This window comes from Diospyros lotus, chromosome 12 (genome assembly GCF_014633365.1).
Source record: "Diospyros lotus cultivar Yz01 chromosome 12, ASM1463336v1, whole genome shotgun sequence".
Classification (NCBI taxonomy): domain Eukaryota; kingdom Viridiplantae; phylum Streptophyta; class Magnoliopsida; order Ericales; family Ebenaceae; genus Diospyros; species Diospyros lotus.
Genome location: NC_068349.1, coordinates 22,761,809 through 22,785,730, shown reverse-complemented (window position 1 = coordinate 22,785,730; position 23,922 = coordinate 22,761,809). Strand labels below are relative to the sequence as shown.

At 37.7% G+C, this 23,922-nt stretch overlaps 1 protein-coding gene across 15 annotated transcripts in view; it reads right to left on the bottom strand.

Annotated features, from left to right (window-relative positions):
• The window catches only part of LOC127786696 (uncharacterized), a 94,196-nt gene that overhangs the window by 32,140 nt on the left and 38,134 nt on the right, over nucleotides 1–23,922 (bottom strand). For 3 of the 15 annotated variants that reach the window (XM_052314286.1, XM_052314290.1, XM_052314289.1), the window contains exons 7-8: nucleotides 20,134–20,262; nucleotides 2,870–2,948 (exon numbers count right to left, since the gene is read on the bottom strand). In XM_052314286.1, coding sequence (XP_052170246.1) covers nucleotides 2,870–2,948; nucleotides 20,134–20,262 — 208 coding nt within the window. The other 12 variants (XR_008020048.1, XR_008020047.1, XM_052314284.1 and 9 more) reach the window with 9 other exon arrangements.

Here is a 23,922-nt window from a genome sequence, read left to right as displayed (position 1 = left end):
TCTAGCATATATCTCTTGAAACATAACTACAAACACTGCTAAAGAACCTCAATAAGACACTAAGAATTATTTGGGTAATCAAGAATAATAGAGGGTTAATTCACAATCAAAATCAAACATAACACAAGCTAACTTGGCTACTTAACATTTCAATATCTTCCAAAAGTTGCATTGTATTTGTATGAATTGTTCATGAGTAGCTCAAGCTAGGGTTGGCTTGGCAAGGTAAGTAACAACTTCATGTTATTCCATTTAATAAACAAGCTAAAGGACAAGCTTGGGTGTGTTCTCTTTGTTGTTTTTAGCTCGTTTTCAATTTTTCAAAACACTGAAAACCCGTTCACTTTGCTATTTTCAAAAACAAGAAAAAAATTTAGGTGTTTTCAGCCAAAACACGCTGAAAGCACAAAACACAGAAAATGCTCACCCCCCCCCCCCACCCCACCCCAAAAATCTCGGCCCCCAATCTCCAGATCACTCCTCTCTCTCTCTCTCTCTCTCTCTCTCTCTCTCTCTTCCATTCCTCGTCTCCTTTCTCCTCTTTTCCATTCCTTCTCCAACCTTGACTATTGACCGCGCCGTCACCGCCGTCGACTACGCCCGCAATTGCCATCGCCATCACTGCCATCGACTACGCCCGCCACTGCCCCCGCCATTCGATCTTGCTGGTCCTCTTCCTCTCTCCTCTTTCTTCTCTTGTTAGTTTTTGGGTATGTTGGTCGATGGGCCCTTGGGTGTCAGGTGGTTGCCTCAGATCACCGAAAACCACTAGCCATGGTGGCCGAGGGTAACTGGCAGTGCGATAAGCAGGTGGGTCGAACAATTAAGTTTAGATCTAAGGAAATTTGGCCGTTCGATCTTCTTGGTTTTTGGGTATGTTGGTCGATGGGCCTTTAGGTGTCAGGTGGTTACCTCTGATCGCCAAAAACCACTAGCCACGGTGGTCAGTGGCGATTGGTAGTACGTATATAGGTGTTGGCCGAAAATTAAAAATTAGATCTACGAAAATCCAATCGTTAAACTTAGCCCATTTTTGTGTATACTAACCCCCTTGGCTTGGAGTTTCTAATGGTAAGCTTTGATTGTGTTAATCTCCGGCCGGCGGTGGTCGCTGGTGCTAGAGAAGATGCTCGACGCCAAAGAATAGAAAAGAAAAGAAGAAGAAAAAAAGGAACACAAAACAATCTTTCAAAATTTTAAAGTAAACGCGTTTTCAAGTTTTCTATTTTAAAAAACAGTTTTTTAATATGATAGAAAGAGCACATTTTCAAAAATTTCAAAACAGACACTCAAAAGACAAAAGTGAAAATGAAATCAAAACTCAAAACTGAAACACGAAGAGAACAACACCTTAAATTTTGGGGCTCATTCAGTTTCATTCATTTGATAAGCAAGCTAAGCCCAAGCTAAATTTAGGCTATTCTAGTAGACAAGTATGGCATAAGTAAATATAGAACCCAACTTGACTCAAGCTTATGAAGCATGGATCTCCTATTATCATATATAGAAAGATATGTGTAAAATGCAAGGTGATGTATCCACTAACAATGACTCATGGGACACTTCATGTGACATACACCATATGGCATTTTCAATGGTGAAATCCAGATTAAGTCAGGTTTACTTAAAAATGTCGAAAGGTGAAAGTACCTATTCTTTGCGGCCTTTTTCTCCATTATGAATATTATATGTTGATTGATTTTTCTAAATTGTAATGATTTAATAGATTGACTTGTGAATTTTTCTATTTTTTGATGTGGTGTTAGTGTGGATTTTATTTTATGGACATATCCACATCATACTTCTTGAACTTGAACATTGACACACCATGTTAGAAGAGATTACCAGTGTGTTCCACTCACTTCTCTTTCACGCTGGATCTTTGAAATGCAACTGACTTAGGAACTTCATTCAAAATAGTGACAGGCAAGCCCGCATAATACAAGGTTGACATTGTAAGGACAACTTAAATAAAATGCAAGGATCAAAATCACTAAGATCATGCAACCAAGCCTCCAAATTTAAACAAAGTGATACAAGCTTGTTTTCTGAACAGGTTGTTAAAAGATAATTTCCATTCAGCTTCATTTCCTGCTTTAAACTTCTATGGTTGTATAGTTAACGAAATCCCATAAACCTCTCTCATATATATAACATAACTATATGAAGCATGTGTGTGTATATATATATATATATATCCAATTTTACAATTTTGAAAACAAAGTTACATGCATTGGTTCTTTTTAGAAAATATAGAATTTAGGTCTTAACATTTCATTTTTTTATTATTCTGGCTTGAAATCACTTTCAAATTTTTGTCACTGGGACAGCTGAAAGTCATTTCTATGAACGAATAAACAAGATCCCTCAAAAGAAATGTTCTACTAGTGCCAACTGCAACATTGCCTCATCTTCATCCCATACTGTTTAGCTTTCTTTAAAATGAATTTTCAAGTTTAAGAAATTCCACTAAACGTCTCCCTCAATTGAGCTTCCAACTAGTAAGCTATCGTTTGGGTTTCCCTACATCTTCTCTGAACATGCCTGGATAATCTCAGACCAGAATGAATTGTGCTATTAGCATTGGGCGTATTCAAAGATTCTTCAAAAACCTGTCACCTTCTATGTCAATCCTTCAATATAATCCAGTCCTCCATGTAATGTTGCTTCTGGATAAATAAATAGAGTAAAACATCACTCAATTCTAACTAACAGGCCCACATAACCTTGTTCCATCATTCTGATTGCATTGCTAAGAAAATGGACAAGGTTTTTCTCCTTTTACATGTTATCTATGCAAAATAATGCTAAGACTCAAAACCATACTTCTATCTGGTGACTGGGACAACGAAGGATAGAAATAACTTACAGGGTACTGCAGAATCTGAGATACACTTGCTACTTGACTGTTGATGCTTCCGAAGGTACTCTCGAGATCTTATGTCAGCCTACAGTTCAAGTAGCATAATGAATTAGAAATGGTGACATAATTAAAAGAAAGGAAGGATGGGGAAGGAAAAAGACCCCATGCAGAAAAAGTTCTCGTTAAATTTGAGAATCTGAGATATTGTTTTCAGCAACTTGCAGTACAGTCCATTTCCTGGTATCATTGAAGCAATAAAGAAATTAGGTCCAATTCACTACAAATGGGCTGCAGTTACTCTTCATGTGCTAAACGAATCTCTCTCCATGCATGCGACAAAAAAATGGTTCTCACAATTTATTTTCATTTTAGTGAATAAAACTAAGAGGTGCAATGAAAACTAGTAAAGGAGATCAGATTCAACTAACTGGTGCAATAAGGTTGATGATGGAGAGGAGGCAGAGCAGGAACCAAGGCTTGCATCAGGTCACTCCAAGGCCTATATTATCTGTTGATGGAGGAAGAAATTTCATTTTGGTGGTTGGAAAAGCTGGAGAGCTTCATGAGCTCCTTGGTGGCAGTGGCAGTGGGGGTGTTTGATTAGTGATGGAAGGGGTTATAGATGTATGAAGAATTTTACCAAGAGGGGTACAGGGGAGGGGAGGTGTCTGGTCATTGGGTTTTGAAAAAAGAAAAAATCATGTAGGCTGTCCTGATCCTGAGCACGGAGAAGAAGGGATACTGCTAACCACATATAATTGCTTGCTATTTTCGCTATCATTAGTTATGTTTAGGATACAAAGGCCTCTTACTGAATTTCCAATTGCTATTAACTTATTTCCAAAATAAACATCACAAACATTATTTCTAAAAGAGAATTCATAATTTTCTTTAACCAAACCTAGAACGGAAATTGTGAGAAAACAATTATGAGAGAAAAACCTAAGAGATTAGTCTCTTAGTGTTATTTATAATAGGCACAACGGGCCTAATAACCTACGGGCTTAATCTATGGACTTGGCCTAATTACACATAGTTATAACAAATAAATAAATAAAACTCATACAATAATATACAATATATCTAATTATACTAATAATTCTAATACTCCCCCTCAAGCTGGAGCATAGATATCATATGCACCAAGCTTGTTACAGATATATTCTATCCGATGACCGTTTAGAGACTTGGTGAAGACATCGGCAAGTTGATCACTAGAGTTAACAAATTTTGTAACAATAACACCTTCAATCAGTTTTTTTCTAATAAAGTGACAGTCAATTTCAATATACTTAGTCCGCTAATGGAATACTGGATTGGAAGCAATGTGCAAGACAGCCTGGTTATCACAAACAAGCTTCATAGGGGACACTTCACAAAACTTGAGTTCCTCCAAGAGTTGTTTAAGCCAGATGAGCTCACAAGTTGCATTAGCCATAGCCCGATACTCTGCCTCTGCACTGGATCTAACTACTACATTTTGTTTCTTACTTTTTCAAGAAATCAAATTTCCTCCCACAAGAACACAATATCCAGAGGTCGACCGATGATCAGAAGGAGAGCCAGCCCAATCTGCATCTGCATAACAACAAATATCTGTGTGCCCCTTATCCTCATAGAGTAGCCCTTTACCTGGTGCTCGTTTGATATATCTCAGAATCTGGATAACAGCATCCCGGTGAGAATCACATGGAGAATTGAGAAACTAACTCACCACACTCACAGCAAAAGCAATGTCAAGACGAGTGACTGTGAGATAGTTCAGTTTGCCTACCAATTTTCTATACTTTCTAGGATCTGAGTAAGACTCCCCTTGTCCCGGCAAGAGTTTGACATTTGGGTCCATTGGGGTGTCAATCGGTTTGCAGTTCACTATACCAGTTTCTTCTAAGATGTCAAGTGCATACTTCCTCTGAGAGATTGAGATCCCATCTCTTGATTGAGTAACTTCAATACCCAAGAAATATCGAAGTTTGCCTAGGTCTTTAGTCTGAAAGTGCTGATGGAGAGGTTCCTTCAAATTTTGTATACCAACCTGATCGTTCCCTGTGATAACAATGTCATCTACATAAACAACGAGGTAGATACATAAAGAAGAAGAATATCAATAGAAAACTGAATGATCAGCTTTGCTTCGAGTGAGACCAAAAGCTTGAACCATAGTGCTGAACCTGTCGAACCACACTCGTGTAGATTGTTTCAGGCAAACACCTGTCCTCGAGATGACCCAATTTCTTTCAAAAGGTACACTGTGGATGTGTCTGATTATTATTACGACCTCTATTTCCTCCTGAGTGAGAAGCTTGAGACACAAGGGCTTAAGATTCAGCTAGAGGAACAACATGAGAAAAAGAGGACATACCATGTGCACCGGTCATGTTCAGCAACCTTTTAAAAGAGTCCTTCATAGTAGGATTAGTGGAGCTAGTTAAGATTTGATGCCTGATGGCGTCAAATTCTGATTTTAGACCAGAAAGAGCAATAACCATAAAAAACTTCTCTCTTTGAGCAACCTGTTCAGTCTTGGTCGTAGTAATGGGGAGAAGAACATCAAATTCTTGCATGAGAGCCCGAACCTGTCCCAAATAAGATTCCATGGACAACTCTTGCTTCAGATTCTTGATATTAGAGACCACAGTGTACAAACGTTGGATATCATTCGTATAACATTCTTCAGCTTCCTTCCACACGTCAACACAAGTTTCAAATGGCCGAAAGAGCTGCATGATGGATGGATCAATGGACTGCCATAGGAGATTGCATAACTAGGCATCAACTTGTTCCCATCTAGCCCGATTGGCTTCCGGCACACTTTCAGCCTTTGTGGTAAGATGATCAGCTTGGCCTTGCCCTTTAAACCACATTTTGACAGAGGCTGCCCATGAGAGATAATTGGCAGACCCTATCAACTTGATAGTGGTGATATTGGTTGTTCCGATATTGGAGACAGTAAAGGATTGAGAGGCAGCAGGGGCAACAGTTGCGGCTGCGAGAGTAGCATCAACAGAAATTGCGTCACTGAGGTTAGACATAACGAGGATTCGACACCGGGAATAGGCCTAGGGCAGGGAGGCGAGCTGATCTGGAGAAGCCGGGAGAAAATGGCTGGCAGACGCGCCTTCACGCGTCGGCGCATGGGCGCGGACGACTGCATGTGGCGGCGGCGCGTGGGAGCTCCGATGGTTGCGATTTTCCGACAACAACTCTGCCTGAAGGCGGCGAACCCTAGGGTGGGGTCAATTCCAACAAAAGATGGTCAGACAGTGATGTTCGGCATGAGCTTTTTTTTTTTGGCGTGAACAGTGACGACGAAGAAAAAAAAAAAACTAGGTTTTTAGGCCGCTGGAAAAAGATACACAGCGATGGCTAGGGTTTTTCTCACCGGTGGCTCTGATACCATGTGATAAAACAATTATGAGAGAAAAATCTAAGAGATTAGTCTCTTAGTGTGTTATTTATAATAGGCACAACGGGCCTAATAACCTACGGGCTTAGTCTATGGGTTTAGCCTAATTACACATAGTTATAACAAATAAATAAATAAAACTCAAACAACAATATATAATATATCTAATTACACTAATAATTCTAATAGAAATAATGTTTTAAAAGCTCCCAGAATACCTAAACAATTCTTTGAAGCTAAACTATGTCCTAACGACAAACTCAACGTGGTTGAGCCTATGGCTAATGCTGCAACTTTTACTCCATTTGCCACCTTAAGCACAATCTCTATAAACTAGGTATTTCTCTATTTCTTAAGATACATAATATGTTGATTCTCTTTTCTCTTTATAGAGGAAGAGAATAATACAAAAGGAAAGAGGAATATACACAGAATATACATAGCTTCTAAAAATACAAGGAATATTCTATATCAAAAAATACTTCTATTTCTACCCTCCCCCTCAAATTGGCTTGAAGATATCTTCCATGGCAAGCTTGCTCACAAATTTCTCAAACTGAGTTTTGTGTAATCCCTTTGTAAGAATATCAGTCACTTGGTCAACTGTTGGAATTTAGGGCATACAAATTACTCCATTATCAAGTTTTTCCTTGATAAAGTGTTTATCCACCTCTACATGCTTTGTCCTGTCATGGAGAACTGGATTATGAGCAATAGAGATTGCAGCTTTATTATCACAGTAAACTTTAGCTGGTAGAGAAGTAGAGACCCTCAAGTCTGATAGAAGCCTCTTTATCCACATGACCTCACAAATACCATGGGCAACTGCACAAAATTCAACTTCAGCACTGCTTCTGGCCACCACATTTTGTTTCTTACTCCTCCAAGTAACAAGATTGCCTCCCACAAAGGTGCAGTACCCTGATGTAGATCTTCTGTCAGTTACACTGCCTGCTCGGTCTGCATCTGTATAAGCCTTTATATGAAAGTGTCCACGTTTTTTAAAAAGTAAACCCTTCCCAGGGGTTCCCTTTAAGTACCGCAGAATTCTGTAGGTAGTTTCAAAATGTTGAGAACCATGTGAGTGCATAAATTGACTTACAACACTTACAACAAAGCCTATGTCTGGTCGAGTATGAGATAGATAGATAAGTCTACCCACAAGCCTTTGATATTTCTCCATTTCTACCACATTCTTGGCCTCAATAGGTTGAAGTTTTAAGTTGGATTCTATGGGAGTTTCAGCTACCTTACACCCAAGCATTCCTGTTTCACTGAGTAAGTCTAGAATATACTTACGTTGATTGACAAAGATCCCCTCCTTAGATCTTGCAAACTCCATCCCAAGAAAATACTTTAGAGGACCCAAGTCCTTGATCTCGAACTCATGAGCTAATCTCCTCTTAAGCTCTTCAATCTCTCCCTTGTCATCACCAGTCATTATTATATCATCTACATAGACAATTAAAATTGCTTTCTTACCATCACTAGCGTGTTTGAAGAACAGTGTGTGATCTGCTTGACTCTGAATGTAGCCATAGCTTTTTACCGCCTTTCCAAATCTTTCAAATCATGCTCTTGGAGACTGTTTTAGACCATATAAGGATTTTTTTAAACGACATACCTTGTTTGTACTGAGGCTCTTCTCAAATCCTGGTGGGAGATCCATAAACACTTCTTCTTCTAAATCACCATTTAGGAAGGCATTTTTTACATCAAATTAGTGAAGTGGCCAATTGAAATTCACTACAAGGGAGAGGAGAACTCGAATAGAGTTTATTTTAGTTACTAGAGCAAATGTTTCTTGATAGTCGATGCCCTATGTTTGGGTGAATCCCTTAGCAACCAGCCTTGCTTTGTATCTTTCTATGCTCCTATCTGCCTTACATTTTATAGTAAATACCCACTTACAGCCTACCGTTGTTTTGTCTTCTGGTTTGTTCACAATCTCCCAAGTTCCATTCTTTCTAAGAGCACTCATTTCCTCCTGGACTGCTAACTTCCAATCTGGGTCACCAAGGGCATGATAATTAGACAAGTTTTGGTATGATAGGTATTTGGCAATCGGGTGTTTGGTACAAGATCTCACTCATTTCCTAGTAGCAATAGAGATATTAAGATCGGACACGTCAAATGAAGAATAATCTAAGGGAGTGAGTTTAGAGTTACCACAAGAAGAAGAAGTACTGTCAGAAGACCCATCATTCGGAGACGTCGATTGTTCAATTGTTAGAGGAATATTCGGAGTATTCTTCAGGGTTTGCCTTCTTGTATAAAACTAAAGCTCCGGTTTTGGAATATTTTGATCCGTTTGTGGTAATTCTCCCACTGGTTCTAGTCTCATCATGCTAGGCACCTGTGAACCAGACACACCCAATTCCACAACGTTTGGAACATTTATATCCTTGAGTTGTTTATCAGAGTGGCTGGGAGTACCAATCATGGTAGGATGAGGGTCACAAAGTTTCAAGGAATTATCCTTCTCAACATTAGAATTCAAAAAATTATCTTCTTTCTCAATATGCTCCCCCTGGAGATGATTTGTGGTAAAGTAAGGTTGCACATCCATACTGATATAAGTTTTTTTGGTGACAAGATTAAAGCATTTGTACCCTTTCATATTTGGTGCATAGCCCAGAAAGACACATTTTTCAATTGTGGGATCTAATTTGGAACGAAATATTTGAGGAACATAAACGAAGCAAATGCATCCAAAAACTTTTAAGGGTAACTCAGAATATATACGGCATAGAGAAAAGAGTTGTTTTAAAGAGTGTAAGGGAGTTTGAAATTGTAAAACACGAGTGGGCATACGATTGATGAGATAGGAAGCAGTTAAAATTGAATTACCCCAGAGATATTTAGGGACATTCATAGAAAACATGATGGGCCTAGCAACCTCTAGGAGGTGTCGATTTTTTCGTTTAGCAATACCATTTTGTTGAGGAGTTTCTCGACAAGTGGCTCGATGTAAAATTCCTTTTTTTTTAAAAAAAACCCCCAAAAATTCATTAAAATATTCAGTGCCATTATCAGATCGAAGAATACAGATTTTTGTGTTAAATTGAGCTTCAAAATCCTTGAAAGTTCAAGACACATGATTTTTTCGCAAGTAAATCCAACAAACTCAAGTATGATCATCAATAAAAGTAACAAACCATTTTTTGCTAGACAAAGTAAAGACCTTAGAAGGGCCCCAAACATCACTGTGTATCAAATAGAATGGTTTTGAAGGACAATAGGGTTTTGGATGAAATTTAACACGATGATCTTTGGATAAATGACAACTCTCGCATTGAAACATAGAAAGATCCACTCCTTTAAACAATGTAGGAAATAAATATTTCAAGTAAGGAAAACTGGGATGGCCTAGCTTAAGATGCCATTGCATTATTTGATTAGAAACAAAAGTAGAACTAGTACCACTCAGCCCGTGAGCTTTTTTATTATGCAAGACATCCCCATTCAAATAGTAGAGTCCGTTTATTTCTCGAGCACTGCCAATCGTCTTCCCCGAGTTCTGGGCCTGAAAAGTGCAATAGGAGTCAAGAAAGATAACACAACAGTTAGAGTCTTTGGAGAGTTTACTAACAGATAGAAGATTGCAGGCGAGCTTAGGAACATGGAGTACTGATTGAAGATCAATACTATCAGAGAGTTTAATGAGACCTTTACCTGCAATAGGTGAAAGACTACCATCGGCTATTCTTATTTTTTCATTATCAGCACAAGAAATATATGAGTTGAATAGATGCGATAAACCAGTCATATGATCAGATGCTCCTGAATCAATGATCCATGGAACATATTGGAATGAACTAGACAAGGCTAATGAATTTCTACCTAAATAGGCCAATGAACAATTGGGTGTACCAGGGGGCAAGATTAGGCTTTAGCAATTGCAGAAGTTGATCAAGTTGCTCTTTATGGAATGGTCCTACATCAGCTTCATGGGCAATAGGTTGGGATCCCTTCGATCTAGGTTTCCAATTCGCTGGTTTTCCATGAAGCACCCAACAGGTCTCCCGTGTATGGCGTGGTTTATTGCAATGATCACACCAAACACGAGGCTTTTCTTCTGCCTTTCGTTGACCAGCAATATGCCGTCCACCAGCATTAGCATCAGCAGTCACGAGCGCCATATTTTCAGATAGCCCACTTTCACCACTCTTCTTCTTGCCCAACATAACCAGTCTTCGACTTTCTGCACGCCGAACTTCAGAAAAAGCTTCACTTAGAGACGGAAGTGGATTTCTACCAACAATCCTCCCACGGACTTCATCATACTCAACATTAAGTCCAGCGAGAAACTTAAATACCCGATTAGCATCGACCATTTTCTGATAATGTTTGCAATCGTCTGAGTTCTTCCACTCATGTTTTCACTGCAACTCGTTATTTATAGAAACAAGAATATAACTCTTAACAATGAAATCATCATCTCGCCAATTGTTAAGAGTATCATGCTCCTCCTGAGTAATCTGTTCAAACATTTGTGCATAGGAACTGGTGCATCCAAGACATCTACAATTCTCTCAAAATTAAAAACTATTTTCAAATTTCGGAGCCAATCCATAAAATTTGGTCCAGTTAAGCGATTAATGTCAAGAATTTTAGTGAGTGGGTTAATTAAAGCCATTAGATGTATCTGCAGAAAATAAATTGATTGTTAGATATCTTGTATTTTCTTAACTATTTGATTTTAATCTTTAAATCAAACAGTACCTCCCACTAAGCTTTTTTTTTAATTCCTTACGCCCATTAAAGGAAAAAATGAATCCACCTTGGTGTGAATTTTAGTGGGTATTTGGATTCTTATTAAATTTATCATTCCTCACATTATCGTTTCTTGGAATGATAGTTTTAATAAGTGGACAACTCTTGTCTAGTACATCTCATGCATGGCCCAAATATATTACTTTGTCTCCTAGTCCAAGTCATGGCTCGATCAATTTGAATTCCTTGCTTTACATTCACTATAAACTACTTTTACAACGAAATCTAAATAAAGCCAAATTTATTACAATCATCGAAAATGAAAAAATTCGGCACGCAAGCGAATAAAGAAAAATAACCATCACATCCACATTCATAACACATACATCATCCACGTACTATTTGAAGTCCATGACCAAAATCGATATGTGACAAGACATCTATAACATTTTAATAACAATTAAAAGCATATAAACACAATTATATGATTCTTGGACATAGGCGTAACAACTTACGCTAAGTTTTTGAAAACTGCCCTTTTTTTAACTCCAAAACACGTGCCAGCATGACCAACGTAGGCCATCCAGTGCAATTCGCAGCGTGCTGCCCAACAACGCGTGTGCATAGTGCCCACAACCCCATGGCAAAGTGCAAAGCCCCGTGCTGTTGTTTGTGCGCGGCAGCATCGCCCAACGTGCATGCGCATCAAATCTTATCTGTCACGCTTTGTGATTTTCAAAAACAATAAAATCATCCAATAATCACATAATTGCAAATTGTAAAACAAAAAAATGATGGCTCTGATACCACTGTTGGTTAGATCAGATTATACACAACAAAAAAATTAATTTTAGGTATCACGTTTTTCTGATTTTACAATTTACTAAACAAGGAAGAAAACGGAAAAATACCTTTTTATCGCAATCCGATTGTAGTGTATGTTCATCTGCCATATAATCCTCAAAACGTAGGATGTCAAGTCCGTCCACCCAAAATCACCTTGATCCAAGAAGAAAGAAGAGTGGAAAAACTTTTCTCAAAAGTTTCTATTACATTAGTGTTCAGGGTTTTGTGTTATGTTCCTATTTATAAGGAACCCACATAAAACCCTAGGGCGTGTTTGGTTTAGGATTTAATGTGCTAGCATTAAATCCTTATCCAACTTTGAATAATATTAGTAATTTTATTCATAATAAAATTATTTTATCATTCTTTTTTCTTTTAAAATAAATGTTCCAATTTACCCTTCTCCTCTTGTAAAGTGATTTCTTTTGGGTGGGATTTTCCAGGTTCACAATTAAATTGACAACAAGAATAATCTCATATTAATTTTTGTAAGTCATGAGTGACATCTAGCAATATGTCATAACTATCCAATCTAATGTGAAGTAGGTATAGTAAACCTTTCTGCTACGATTTTGTGCAATATGGTCCCTTTATCATCCTACATCGCAATAAGATATGAAATCTTGGACAACAAGTAAAATCTCTCAATCTTGTCATATGACCAAATCCAAAATCATTTTTGACTACTATGACACCACTCATGGAATACACTTTCTATCGTCATAATGCCTCGGCCAAGAATTTATCGTCAAGTGATTATTGGATCGCATAGGGATATCCTCCTCACATACCTCGATCTGATGTACATATACCTCACCACTAGATTAAGCACATATATATGTGTAATTATTCTTGATTAAAACAATTATATAGCATAATTGATTTACTAATCCACCAATGCATAGGCATCTATGTCATCTCAGGTCTAAAGACTAATTGCACATACACAACATTGAATCATTGACCCGGGAGTAAAGACTCATGTGATTCGATGTTAATAGTCTTGTTTAGTGAACTCGTTCATGTAATGAGCACGCACTCATCTTCCCTCCATTTATCATATAGAATGGCATGAGACTCATCAACCTCTAGCTTCAGCATCTCATACTAAACAAGGAAGAAGACAATGTGCTATCCTTTACAAGTTGCTATTATTCACATTAGGAACTCTATAGATAGGAACATCTTTATAGCATAACCAATCGTGAATTAATCATCACTCATATTCTTAACTCTTAAGGATGGTATCCACTCCTTGTTATACTAATGGATATACGTTTTAATTTAAACCATATTGCAATTTAAATTAAAACATAAACTTTCATTTTTATTGATAATTAAAGAATTACAAGATCGAATCCTTTTATGTCACTAAGAACTGGTCTTTAAGGGCTCATATCCAACAATTTCACCTAGAATTTTGCCTTACAAAGCCATTAGACGGCCTGAAGCAATCTCCTTATAGCTGGTTTGGTTATTTTAGGTCTGTTATTCAGTCATTTGGTTTGACTAGAAGTGACACTAATCACTCAGTTTTCTATTATCTTACTATTGGAAGTGTAATCTAGTTGGTAGGGTATGTGGATGATATTGTCTTTACTAGTGATGGTGAGCTAGGCATATCTCAATTAAAGGCTAATCTTCATTCCCAATTTCAGACAGTCAGCTGCAGTATTTCTTAGGTATTAAAGTTGCTCAATCTGAGCATGGTATTTGTATAAATTCCAACGAAAGTATGCTCTTGATATATTAGAGGAGATAGGTATGATGGATTCTAGACCTATTGATTCAAATACAAAGTTGGTTCCTAGTTAGGGGAGCTTATTGCTGATCTAGGAAGATATAAGAGATTTGTTGGAAAGCTGAATTATCTTACAATCACCAGACTAGACCTTGCTTTTGCTATTAATGGTAGAAGGAATTAATGTTGAGTAGTTTGATTTACACGTGTGATTAGTTATGTTGTTGTATTGCTATTGTATTTAGATGACAATGTTAGTTAAGTTGTTAAGGCAGTTACTGCAAGTTGTAATAGTTTGTTAGTAAGGATAGCTAGCATATATATATCCAGCTATGCCTCATTTCTTGATTGATTAATTCATTCTTCTGAAGTTCATTTTCACGACTTCTTCTTCTCGTTTTTGTGTTCCTTTTTTGTCTTACATCTTGAAGCCTAGAAGTAGGAGCAACCAGCAATCCCAAACCAATAGTTCTCTTAAGATACTGTAGCAACCGTTAGCAAGCTAGCCAATGTTGCAATTTTGGAGATGACAAAAACTGATTTAACTTGTTCACCACAAAAGCTATATCTAGCCGAGTATATGTCAAGTATTGGAGCAATCCAATGATAGTTCGATAAAGAGAAGGATTAGAATCACCCTCATCGGTCAACAACACTCCCAAGTTCATAGGGGTAACACAGGGTTTGCAATCTTGCATGGTTTCCTTTTTCAATAGATCTAAGGTATACTTTGATTGAGTGAGATATATACCATTAGCATCTCTATATGCCTCAAAACCTAGAAAGTAGTTGATAGATCCTAAGGTTTTGAGTGCAAAATGTGTGTCCAAATCTTGAATGCAAGCTTGGAGAGCTATAGGGTTAGAACCCGTAACAAATATATCATCAACATACACCAATATGAATAGCACATACTTAGCAGTCCTTTTAATAAATAGAGATGCACCAGAAATAGCCCTTATAAACCCCCAATTCTGCAAGGTTGTTCTCAACTTTGTGTACCAAGCTTGAGGAGCTTGTTTAAGGCCATACAATGACTTTTTCAATTTACACACATGAGAAGGAAATTGAAAATTTTCAAAGCCTTTAAGCTGTGACATAAACTTCTTCAACTAAGCCTCCATTAAGAAAAACATTGTTAACATCTACTTGTTGAATGTCCCAACCAAAAGTGACAGCTAAGGAGAATAAAACTCGAATGGTAGGAGCCTTAATAACACGACTAAATGTCTCAACAAAGTCTATCCCAGGAGAAAACCCTTAGCTACCAATCGGGCCTTGTACTTAAGAACCGACCCATCATAATTATATTTGATTCTAAACACCCACTTGCAGCCAATGAGGTTCATATCAGAAGAAAACGAGACAAGATCCCATGTGTGATTACGCTATAGTGCTGAAAACTTTTCTGCCATGGCCTTATGCCAACGAGTATCTAAGAGAGCTTCATGGATTGAACTAGGTTCTAGGGCACTCATTAGGGCATGGGGAGAGGTAACAACAAGCTATTTAGCTTTGGATCAGGTGACCATAGGATGAACTGAAGGAGTTAGAGCAGCCCTAGATTTAGGTAAAGAGTGTCGAATAGGTTGAAAAGGTTGTTGATCCAAATTAGGCTCTAAAGGATGACTAGAAGAAGAAACAAGACCAGCTGAGATAGAAGAGGACAAGATAGGAGCAGAGGACTATGCTACTTGAGGAGATGAGGAACTAGATGAGAAAGTAGGAAGAGAATGAAAAAGAGTAGTAGAAGGGCCAGTGGGAACAAACTGAGTTTGAGAGGAAGAACAAAAGGAATGTGAAAACAAAAGTGGATAGGGACATTCATCCAGATTGAATTGTACATGTCTAAAGACATAGATTCTACTCGAGGGATGCAAACATTTATACCCTGCTTGTACATGGCTATAAACAAGAAAAATACATTTAGTATAATGGAAATCAAATTTATACTTGTTATAAGGTCTAAGATAGGGAAAACAAGCACATCCAATGGGTTGCAGCTGCATTTAGTTAGGCTATTTGTGGTAAAGTAGTTCAAACGGAGAATGAAATTGCAAAGGTAAATAAGATAAAAGGTTGATGGTGTAGACAGCCATTTGGAAGGCTTCTATCCAAAACTTTAATGGCATATAAGCATGAGCTAATAATGTGAGGGCCATCTCAGCTACATGTCTGTGTTTTCTTTCGGCAACACCATTTTGTTAGTGCGTATGGGGACATGTAAGACGAGGTTGAATACCAGAGCTTTGAATATAAGGTAAAAAGGCTTTAAATTCCCCACCATTATCAGTTTGGAGGGCTTTGAGTTTGGAGTTGTATTATAATTCAACAAATTTGTGAAAGGTTACAAAGGTGGCTAAGGCATCAGATTTGAGTTCCAATGGGTATAGCCATGTGTACCTAGCGTGAGCATCAACAAAGATTATGTAACAGCTGTACCCTTCAGAGGAAATAATAGGAGAAGGACCCCACAATTCAAAGTAGACTAATTCCAAAGGTTTCTTGGCTGTAATTGAACAATTAACAGAGGGAAGATGATGTAATTTCCCAACTTTACAAGAATCACAAAAGGAAACATCAGATTTTGAACAAGAAACATGAATTTTATTCAGAATAGACTGCAGTACAAGAGATGATGATGCCCTATTTTGGCATGCCATTGCTGCCATACATTGTTTGTGTGGGCTACATTTAACTAGATGACAGTTCTGAAGAAAGCAGATGCTGTCTTTTACATTTATTAGAAGAAACAGAAACAGGAGCAGCAAAGTTTGTAGGTTGTTTGGGCTTGTCATCATGAGCAAATGCTGGCATCAACTGATAAAGGCCGTCTTTAAGAGTAAAGTAGCACTAGTCCGGAGTTCGGAGTCCTTGTCCTTAACTAAATAGGAATCAAAATTAAACTCAGCAAGAACATTATTATCTTTAGTGAGCTAAGAGACACTAATGAGACTCTTCTTCATATTAGGAACATGAAGAACATTAGGCAAGGAAATGAGAGAATTAGGACTAGTTGGAGTGGATAATTGACTGATACCAACATTAGAAATAGACAACCTCTTACCATCACTAATGGCAACTTTATCAGCACCAGTGTATGGAGAGTGAAGTGACAGATTGTTAAGATTGGTTGTGATGTGGTTGGTTGCTCTAGAGTCAACAAACCCGTTAGAGTTACCATGATAGGAGGTCTGAGATTGAGAATTGGGAGATTGAGGCCAAAGGTCACAGTGAGTAATTGACATAGACCCTACTTCATAAAAGCTTCATTAGACTCATTAGGACCAGCAAGATATACTCGTGGATCGGATTGCACAAGAGAACCACCTCCACTAAAATTATGATTAGGAACTTGTTGAAAGTTCCTATCAAACCGATGATAACATTTGTCCACAAAATGGCCCGGTTTTTCACAAAGTTGATAGAATATTCTTCTACCACCAAACCTACCACGACGTCTTCCTCCTCTATTCATGTAATTACCTCCACGAGACATAAAACCTCCTCTATTATTATTATCGGATCCATTCCATTTCTAGACCAATATGAAGCAACATTGACATTCATAGATGAGGAAGCAACATAATCAAAATTAGCAAATGAAATAGATAAATTCTTGGCTGATAAAAGTTGCTCATGCATTAATAACAAATACTGAACCTTATCCAAATTTATATCATCCATTTGATATGTAATGAGACTAACCACGGTTACATAATCATGATCGAGGCCATTTAGAATAGCTAATAATAAATCCCATTTAGAATAGCTAACAATAAATATTTGTCACTTAGAGGTTCACTAATGGCAGCTAGGGTATGGCTTATAGTTTTGATTTTTAGAATATACTCTTTGACAGAAATAGAATCCTTCTTAATCGACAGTAATTGTTGCTTCAACTGAAAAGACTTTGCTATCGTTTGTTGCGAATAGAGATATTCAAGTGAAGACCATACCTCTGCAGATAATTCACAATGAATCACCTGTGCGAGTACCTCCTTATCCATCGTGGAGAAGAGTCATCCTAGCAGCAATTGATTTGATCGGATCCAATTAATGTAGGCAGGATTAACTATCAACGGACCACATCCATCGCATGTGGGATCTGAATGTATTTCAATGGTGGTGGAGGCTTATTAATGAATGATAACAAGTCTAAAGCCCTGATTGTCGCTAAAATTTGCACTTTCCAAAAGAGATAATTGCCGATGTCCAGCTTGATCGAAACGAAGTTAAAGGCCTTTGCAACCGAGGAGGAATTGGATTGCAATTCCGATGACAGAGAAGAGGAAGGTTGAGGCAAGGAAGAAGAATTGGATTCATGATTAGTAGCCATGGATGCTAGTCTAAGGCTTTGATACCATGTGAAGTTAGGGCTTCAAGGTGTAAGACAAAAAAGGAACACAAAGAAACGAGAAGAAAAAGTCGTGAAAATGAACTTCAGAAGAATGAATTAATCAATCAAGAAATGAGGCATAGCTGGATATATATACGCCAACTATCCTTACAAACTATTACAACTTACAACAACTGCCTTAACAACTTTAACTAACATAGTCATCTAAATACAACAACATAGCAACATAACTAATTACACATGTAAATCAAACTACTCAACATTAATTCCTTCTACAAATGTGTTTAGCCAATTTTTGGACTCACCTTGTTATAGTATATCAAGAGCTCACCCAGTAGAGGTTTGTTATTTGAGGATATAGGTCATACACAAGTGACTAGTTACGCTAATGCTCATTGGTCGACTCTCCATTTGATAGACGCTCAAATTCTAGCTATTGTGTTTTGTTGGAGGCTGTTAAGAGGATTATGATTTGATTATAATCTACATATTAAGTAACTGTATATTTTATGTATATCTCTAGTATATATTATTTCCTTATATTAGTATAGGAGGCATGTATATAATACCTTATAACTATTTGTTTGTGAAATACATTGAGATAGACTATTTTATTTTACAAATGTAATTTGGTTTCTTGAAAGAGTAAAATGCAGCATGTTGTGGTTAGGTATAGTGTTGAAGCTGAGTATAAAGCCATGGCATTGGCTACATGTAAGCTTATTTGGCTAAAACAACTTCTTAAGGAGCTGTAGTTTGGTGATTCAAGTTCTATGCAGCTTATGTGTGACAATCAAGCTGCTCTTCATATTGCCTCTAATCCTCTCTGTCATGAAAAGACCCAACATATTGAAATAGACTATCACTTTGTGTGAGAAAAATTGGTTTCCGGTGAGATTTCACCAGCATTTGTAGGCACTATGGATCAGCTGGCTGACCTATTTACTAAAGCTCTTCAAGATCTGAGGATTAAGTGCATTTCTTCCAAGCTAGGCATATATGATATGTATGCACTTGCTTGAGGGAGAGTGTTGAGAATTCATATTAGTTGATTGTATTAGGTGCTGTATATATTAGTTGTACCTCATGATTGCATTAGGTGCTGCATGCATATGAGATTCACAGCAGTGATCAGGTGTCAGGAGAAGATCCTCTGAAGCAAAGGGAACATCTAGACTAGAACGAGGATAAGAAGGTGGTGGCACATGGAGCCTGATGTCTGCAAGAATATGGGGGTATGTGGGAAGCATGTTAAACAAGGCCTCTGGATTTGTGGCCTAGGACAAGTGTTATCAAAATTGAATACAGACAGAAGAGGTCAGTTTGCAACAGGGAAATCATCCAATGTAATGCTTAGGTTACATTAACTTTGTAAAGTTTGAATATAGACAGCCAACTAGGGCTGCCTCTATTTGTATTTATACTGAACACACATATGTACAGCTTAAAGATATACTCCCTATTATACAAGTACGTAAATAACTTGATACTCCTTAAGTTGGAGCATATATCTCACATGTTCTAAGCTTTTTACAAATAATGAGTACTTTAGTTCCCCAAAGGCTTTGATAAACAAATCAGCAAACCAATGTCCAGACTTCAAGAGTTGTCTTGAGGACATTTCACCTTTCTCCTGAATATGATATGTGCAAAAGGTTTAGTCAGTTCAGCAATGGACTGAGCTACCACAGTCTACTCCTAATTCTTCCAAGATAGTAAGTTTACCTCCAACAAAAATAAAATACCCTACGGTAGGCCTCTGGCTTGTGAGGAACCCATTCACTATGCTTTTATATCCTTGAATCCAAGTATAAGTTGAATTTTGGAAACGGTGATCATGTTGTAAACAAGTTTTACTGGAAAGAATCTGGGAAAGTACCTAAAAAAACTTGAAGAAAGCTCATAGAAAAAAGAAAATCATGTTGAATTTATATTGGGTCAATCACTTCCATTGTCATCCACTTTTGGGAAAAAAAATCCCTAAAAGCAAGAGGTTGTTTCAATAAGTCCTTGCACTACCAATTTTATAACAGAAATGAGGATCAAAACAAAGGTAGGAAAATAGAATTGATACCAAAAAGTGCTGACACTTCTAATTTGAATTTAGGTTACAGTTTGGTTGTAAAAAATGGTGCAGGTAACTGTGAAAGGCCTATAAACATTTCCATCAAGTATTTTCAAGCTCACAAGTAGGATCCTACCTGCCTAATAGCCTCTGGCACACGGTATTTGCATGTCATTTTAACAATTTTCACAGCTGTAGCAAGAGAGACACGGTGACCAATTGAAATGAATATTGGCTTAGATGAGCCACTAGTAGATCGCTCTGCCTGCATAAGTGTCATTGAAAAGTTCCTTCTGTTACTTGTAATCCTAAAAAATTAAATAACGAGAGGATTCAACAAACAAACATAACCTTTGGGACTTAAAATAACAAATTAATGCAGTAAATACAAATATCAACAGGAAATCTGATGCAGGAGCAAAATCCTTTGCTATTATGTTATTTAATTTTCTGGTCTTCTATTACTTCAGATTGTTTTATTTTCTTTTATTTGTGATGACATGTGCCTAGCATGTGACTTTTAATGATCCGTGTGACTAGCATGTGCTGCTATTTTATTTTATTTGGAGGGTCTAGATTAGTTTAACCTAAGGGCCTATATATATTATGTTTGGAGGCTCTTTTAATGGCCATTTATTTTATAATCAGAGATTATCAGAGGTTTTTCCAGGAAACTGATGACGGAGGACAGGAAGGTGCTTTCTGTCAAGCTTAAATTGAAGGATACTGCTCTTCAATGGTGGAAGAGGGTCGAAGAGCTACGTGCACAACAGGGTAAGCCAAAAATCAGCACCTGGGAACATATGAAAACAAAGATGCGGAAGCAATTTTCACCAGCTGCTAATGCAATAGAACTATATACAAGAAATTTCACTCCCTGTGGCAGAGTGGTATGTCAGAAGAGTATACTTCTGAGTATAATAATCTTTCCATTCGGGTTCATTTAAGTGAAAGTAATGAACAGATGACTGCACGCTACCTTGCTGGTTTAAATAAATCTGTTAGGGATGAGATGGGAGCAGTTTTGTTGTCCAATCTTGAAGATACAATATGTCTTAATAGCTGAAAATCAATTTTTTTATGCTATGATGCACAGGATGTTGTGTATGGCAGAACTGATGGCAGTTTGAGTGCTATTAGGCACTCCCAAAACAGCCATGTTAGGCACATGAGTTGGCAAGGGGGTTGCCGCAATCGGCAAAACACCTGTTGGGCCTGATAAAGGGAAGGAATTGGCTCGATATGGAGTCCAAACCAGTCCTGGTTTTGGCACTTCCAAAGCTAGCAACAGTTCTCAGATGCAATATTTTACTTGTGGTGAACGAGGGCATGCTTCCTATGTTTGTCCACAAAGAAGAGTACATTTAGTTGAGATTGATGAGGAAGCTGAGCAGGAGGAACCTATCTATGATAACTACAATGAGGGGAGGAAGAAGTTGATGTTTATCCCATTCAATAGGTATAATACCCCATGTTTTCATGAGATTGCCACGTAATTTAAGTAAATGCAAAATACCAAAAAATTGGCTTGATAGTAAAATAAGTTGCCGAATCAACAGCAGGGAATGCCTCGACACTTAGATGTCTAAAGTTTGGTCTGATATTAAAGCTCAGCAAATTTATGAAAGTTCATAAAGGTGGCCAATGCATCTGTTGGTGACCGAAAATGTGTAAGATGTGTGTGATCTATATGGAGATATATGTGTGTGATCTGTATGGAGATAGGCATGTGATATACAACTTGATATGTTTCTGAAATATGCATGTGATATGGAGCTTGATATGATCTGGAAAGGAAAAACAAAACTTTCCTAAGAGTGTAAATATGTTATTTTCTTTCCTAATGTAGTTTCCCATGTCCTCTGTAAGAGGACCTCCCATGTATACTCATATTTCATTGGAGAATTAACTTGTTATTTTTCAGTTCTTCTACATGGTATCAGAGCCTAAGATACCAATCAAGCCTGCCTAAAATTCTAGTGTGCCTTCACTGTATAGTGTCCTTTCTATTCCTCATAAAGCCTTCATTGCCTTTTTGTCTTTGTTCTACCAATTATTCTGGTAGATGTCCGAACTATCTGAAGTTGCTCCCACCCTAACAACCGGAGAATCAAATCCAGTTGAATTGCCAACCAGGGCTGGAGATTTGCCGAATATGTGTCATTCCTACCGATTAGATGGTAGGAATTATTTGCAATGGCCTCAACTCGTAAAGACTTTCCTCCCATGCAAAATCTTAACAAATTCACCATTCCTTAAGGAAAGTGGAGAAGAACAAGCCCCACATAGCTATCAAAACATCACCCAAGTTGTAATCTATTAATCCATAAGAACCAACCGTATAAAACTCACACCCCTATTTATGTAGTAGCATTTGTTTATTTCCCCTGTATTCAACCTCAACAACACCCTTAAGTTCCTAAACCACCCTCACAATTCTCCTCTTGTCACCCCCAAGTGCATATATCAAAGTTCTATCCAAAGTTCCCAGAACTCAATACCACGTTTACAGTGAATTATAATTCAAAGAATAGGAAGGAAGGAAGAGAACTTGCCTTCTTAAGCTTCCTATGACGCTCGATAGCAGCTAGAAACCTCTTGGATGGTAATATTTGGCTTGAGGTTAGAGAGGAGGAGGAGGGTTTGCAGAGAAGAAGCAACTTACGAAAGAATTTTAGGTTGCTCGTCTGTTACGTTGATATTTTTCCCCCAAATTTTTCTCTTTTATATTTTCTCCAAAAGTAATACTTATCCATCCGATTATTTCCATAATTTCTCTAAAATTTCCTTCTTATGTCATAATTCTAGAATTTTCTATGCCTTTCCAGAGTTAACGATGAATCAGAATGCATAGATACATGTATCACTGAGAAAGACATCCAAATGTGTTATGAGGCATTCGGATGTCAAGGAGTCAAAATTCAAAAGATGCGAGAGCCATTCGAATGTATCCTAGGCCATTCGGATGTCTCTCTTAAAGATATGAGATTTCCATGCAAAGACATTCGGATGGGATGGCTCATATTCGGATGAATTTGGGAGAAATTTCATGTTATGTGAGTGACATTCGGATGCTACAGTGGCCCCATTCGGATGAATTTCTCAATTTTCACTTGGCACATTCAAATGGAAGGGTGGTCATTCGGATGTGAGGGTTTAATTAACAAAAATGAATTCTGGACAGTTTCGACACCTGTTCGAACTTTGGGCATAACTCTCTCGTCAAAACTCCAATTAAGGTGACTCAAAATGCTATGAAACGACAAGAGAAAGATCTACAACTTTTATGTTTTAAGTTTTGAGAGACTCAGACTGCAACATGGTCAAAATCGGGTTGCAACGAAAAAACGCACACAGGAACATAGGCCATTCAAATTGCTTGGCTCCCCATTCGAATGCTCCACACCCCATTCGAATGGCTCCCTATAGCATTCGAATCACTTCACCAAAACTCACAAAACTCATCCGAATAAAACCTAAGGTTCACACATCCGAATGCCTAAGCTCTCATTCGAATATCCTAGCTTACATTTGTATATCTAAGCTACAATTTTCACATACATTCAGTTACAACACCAAAAATCTAGCTTAATCACTTAGCTTACACACTTAACCCCTATCCAACACTTAGAAAATTACCACCAAAACAACATATTAAACATCAAGGCTAACCAACTCAATCCTCCAAGCATGCACAAGAATAACTAAATTCGGATCATTACAACTAAAGAACTGAATTGCAATGCTATTTTCTCTCCTCAAATGTGTAAATTGCAGGCCAAGGACACAGGGAAGATGATTGGTGTGGCTGAGGAAAAAAAATGGATTGTATACCTTACAAAGGGAGAGTGATTTCCCTAGAGGGAGACAGCTGAAAATTGCTTGTTCATCAGAGTCGTGTTCAGATCATATCAAGCTGCATATC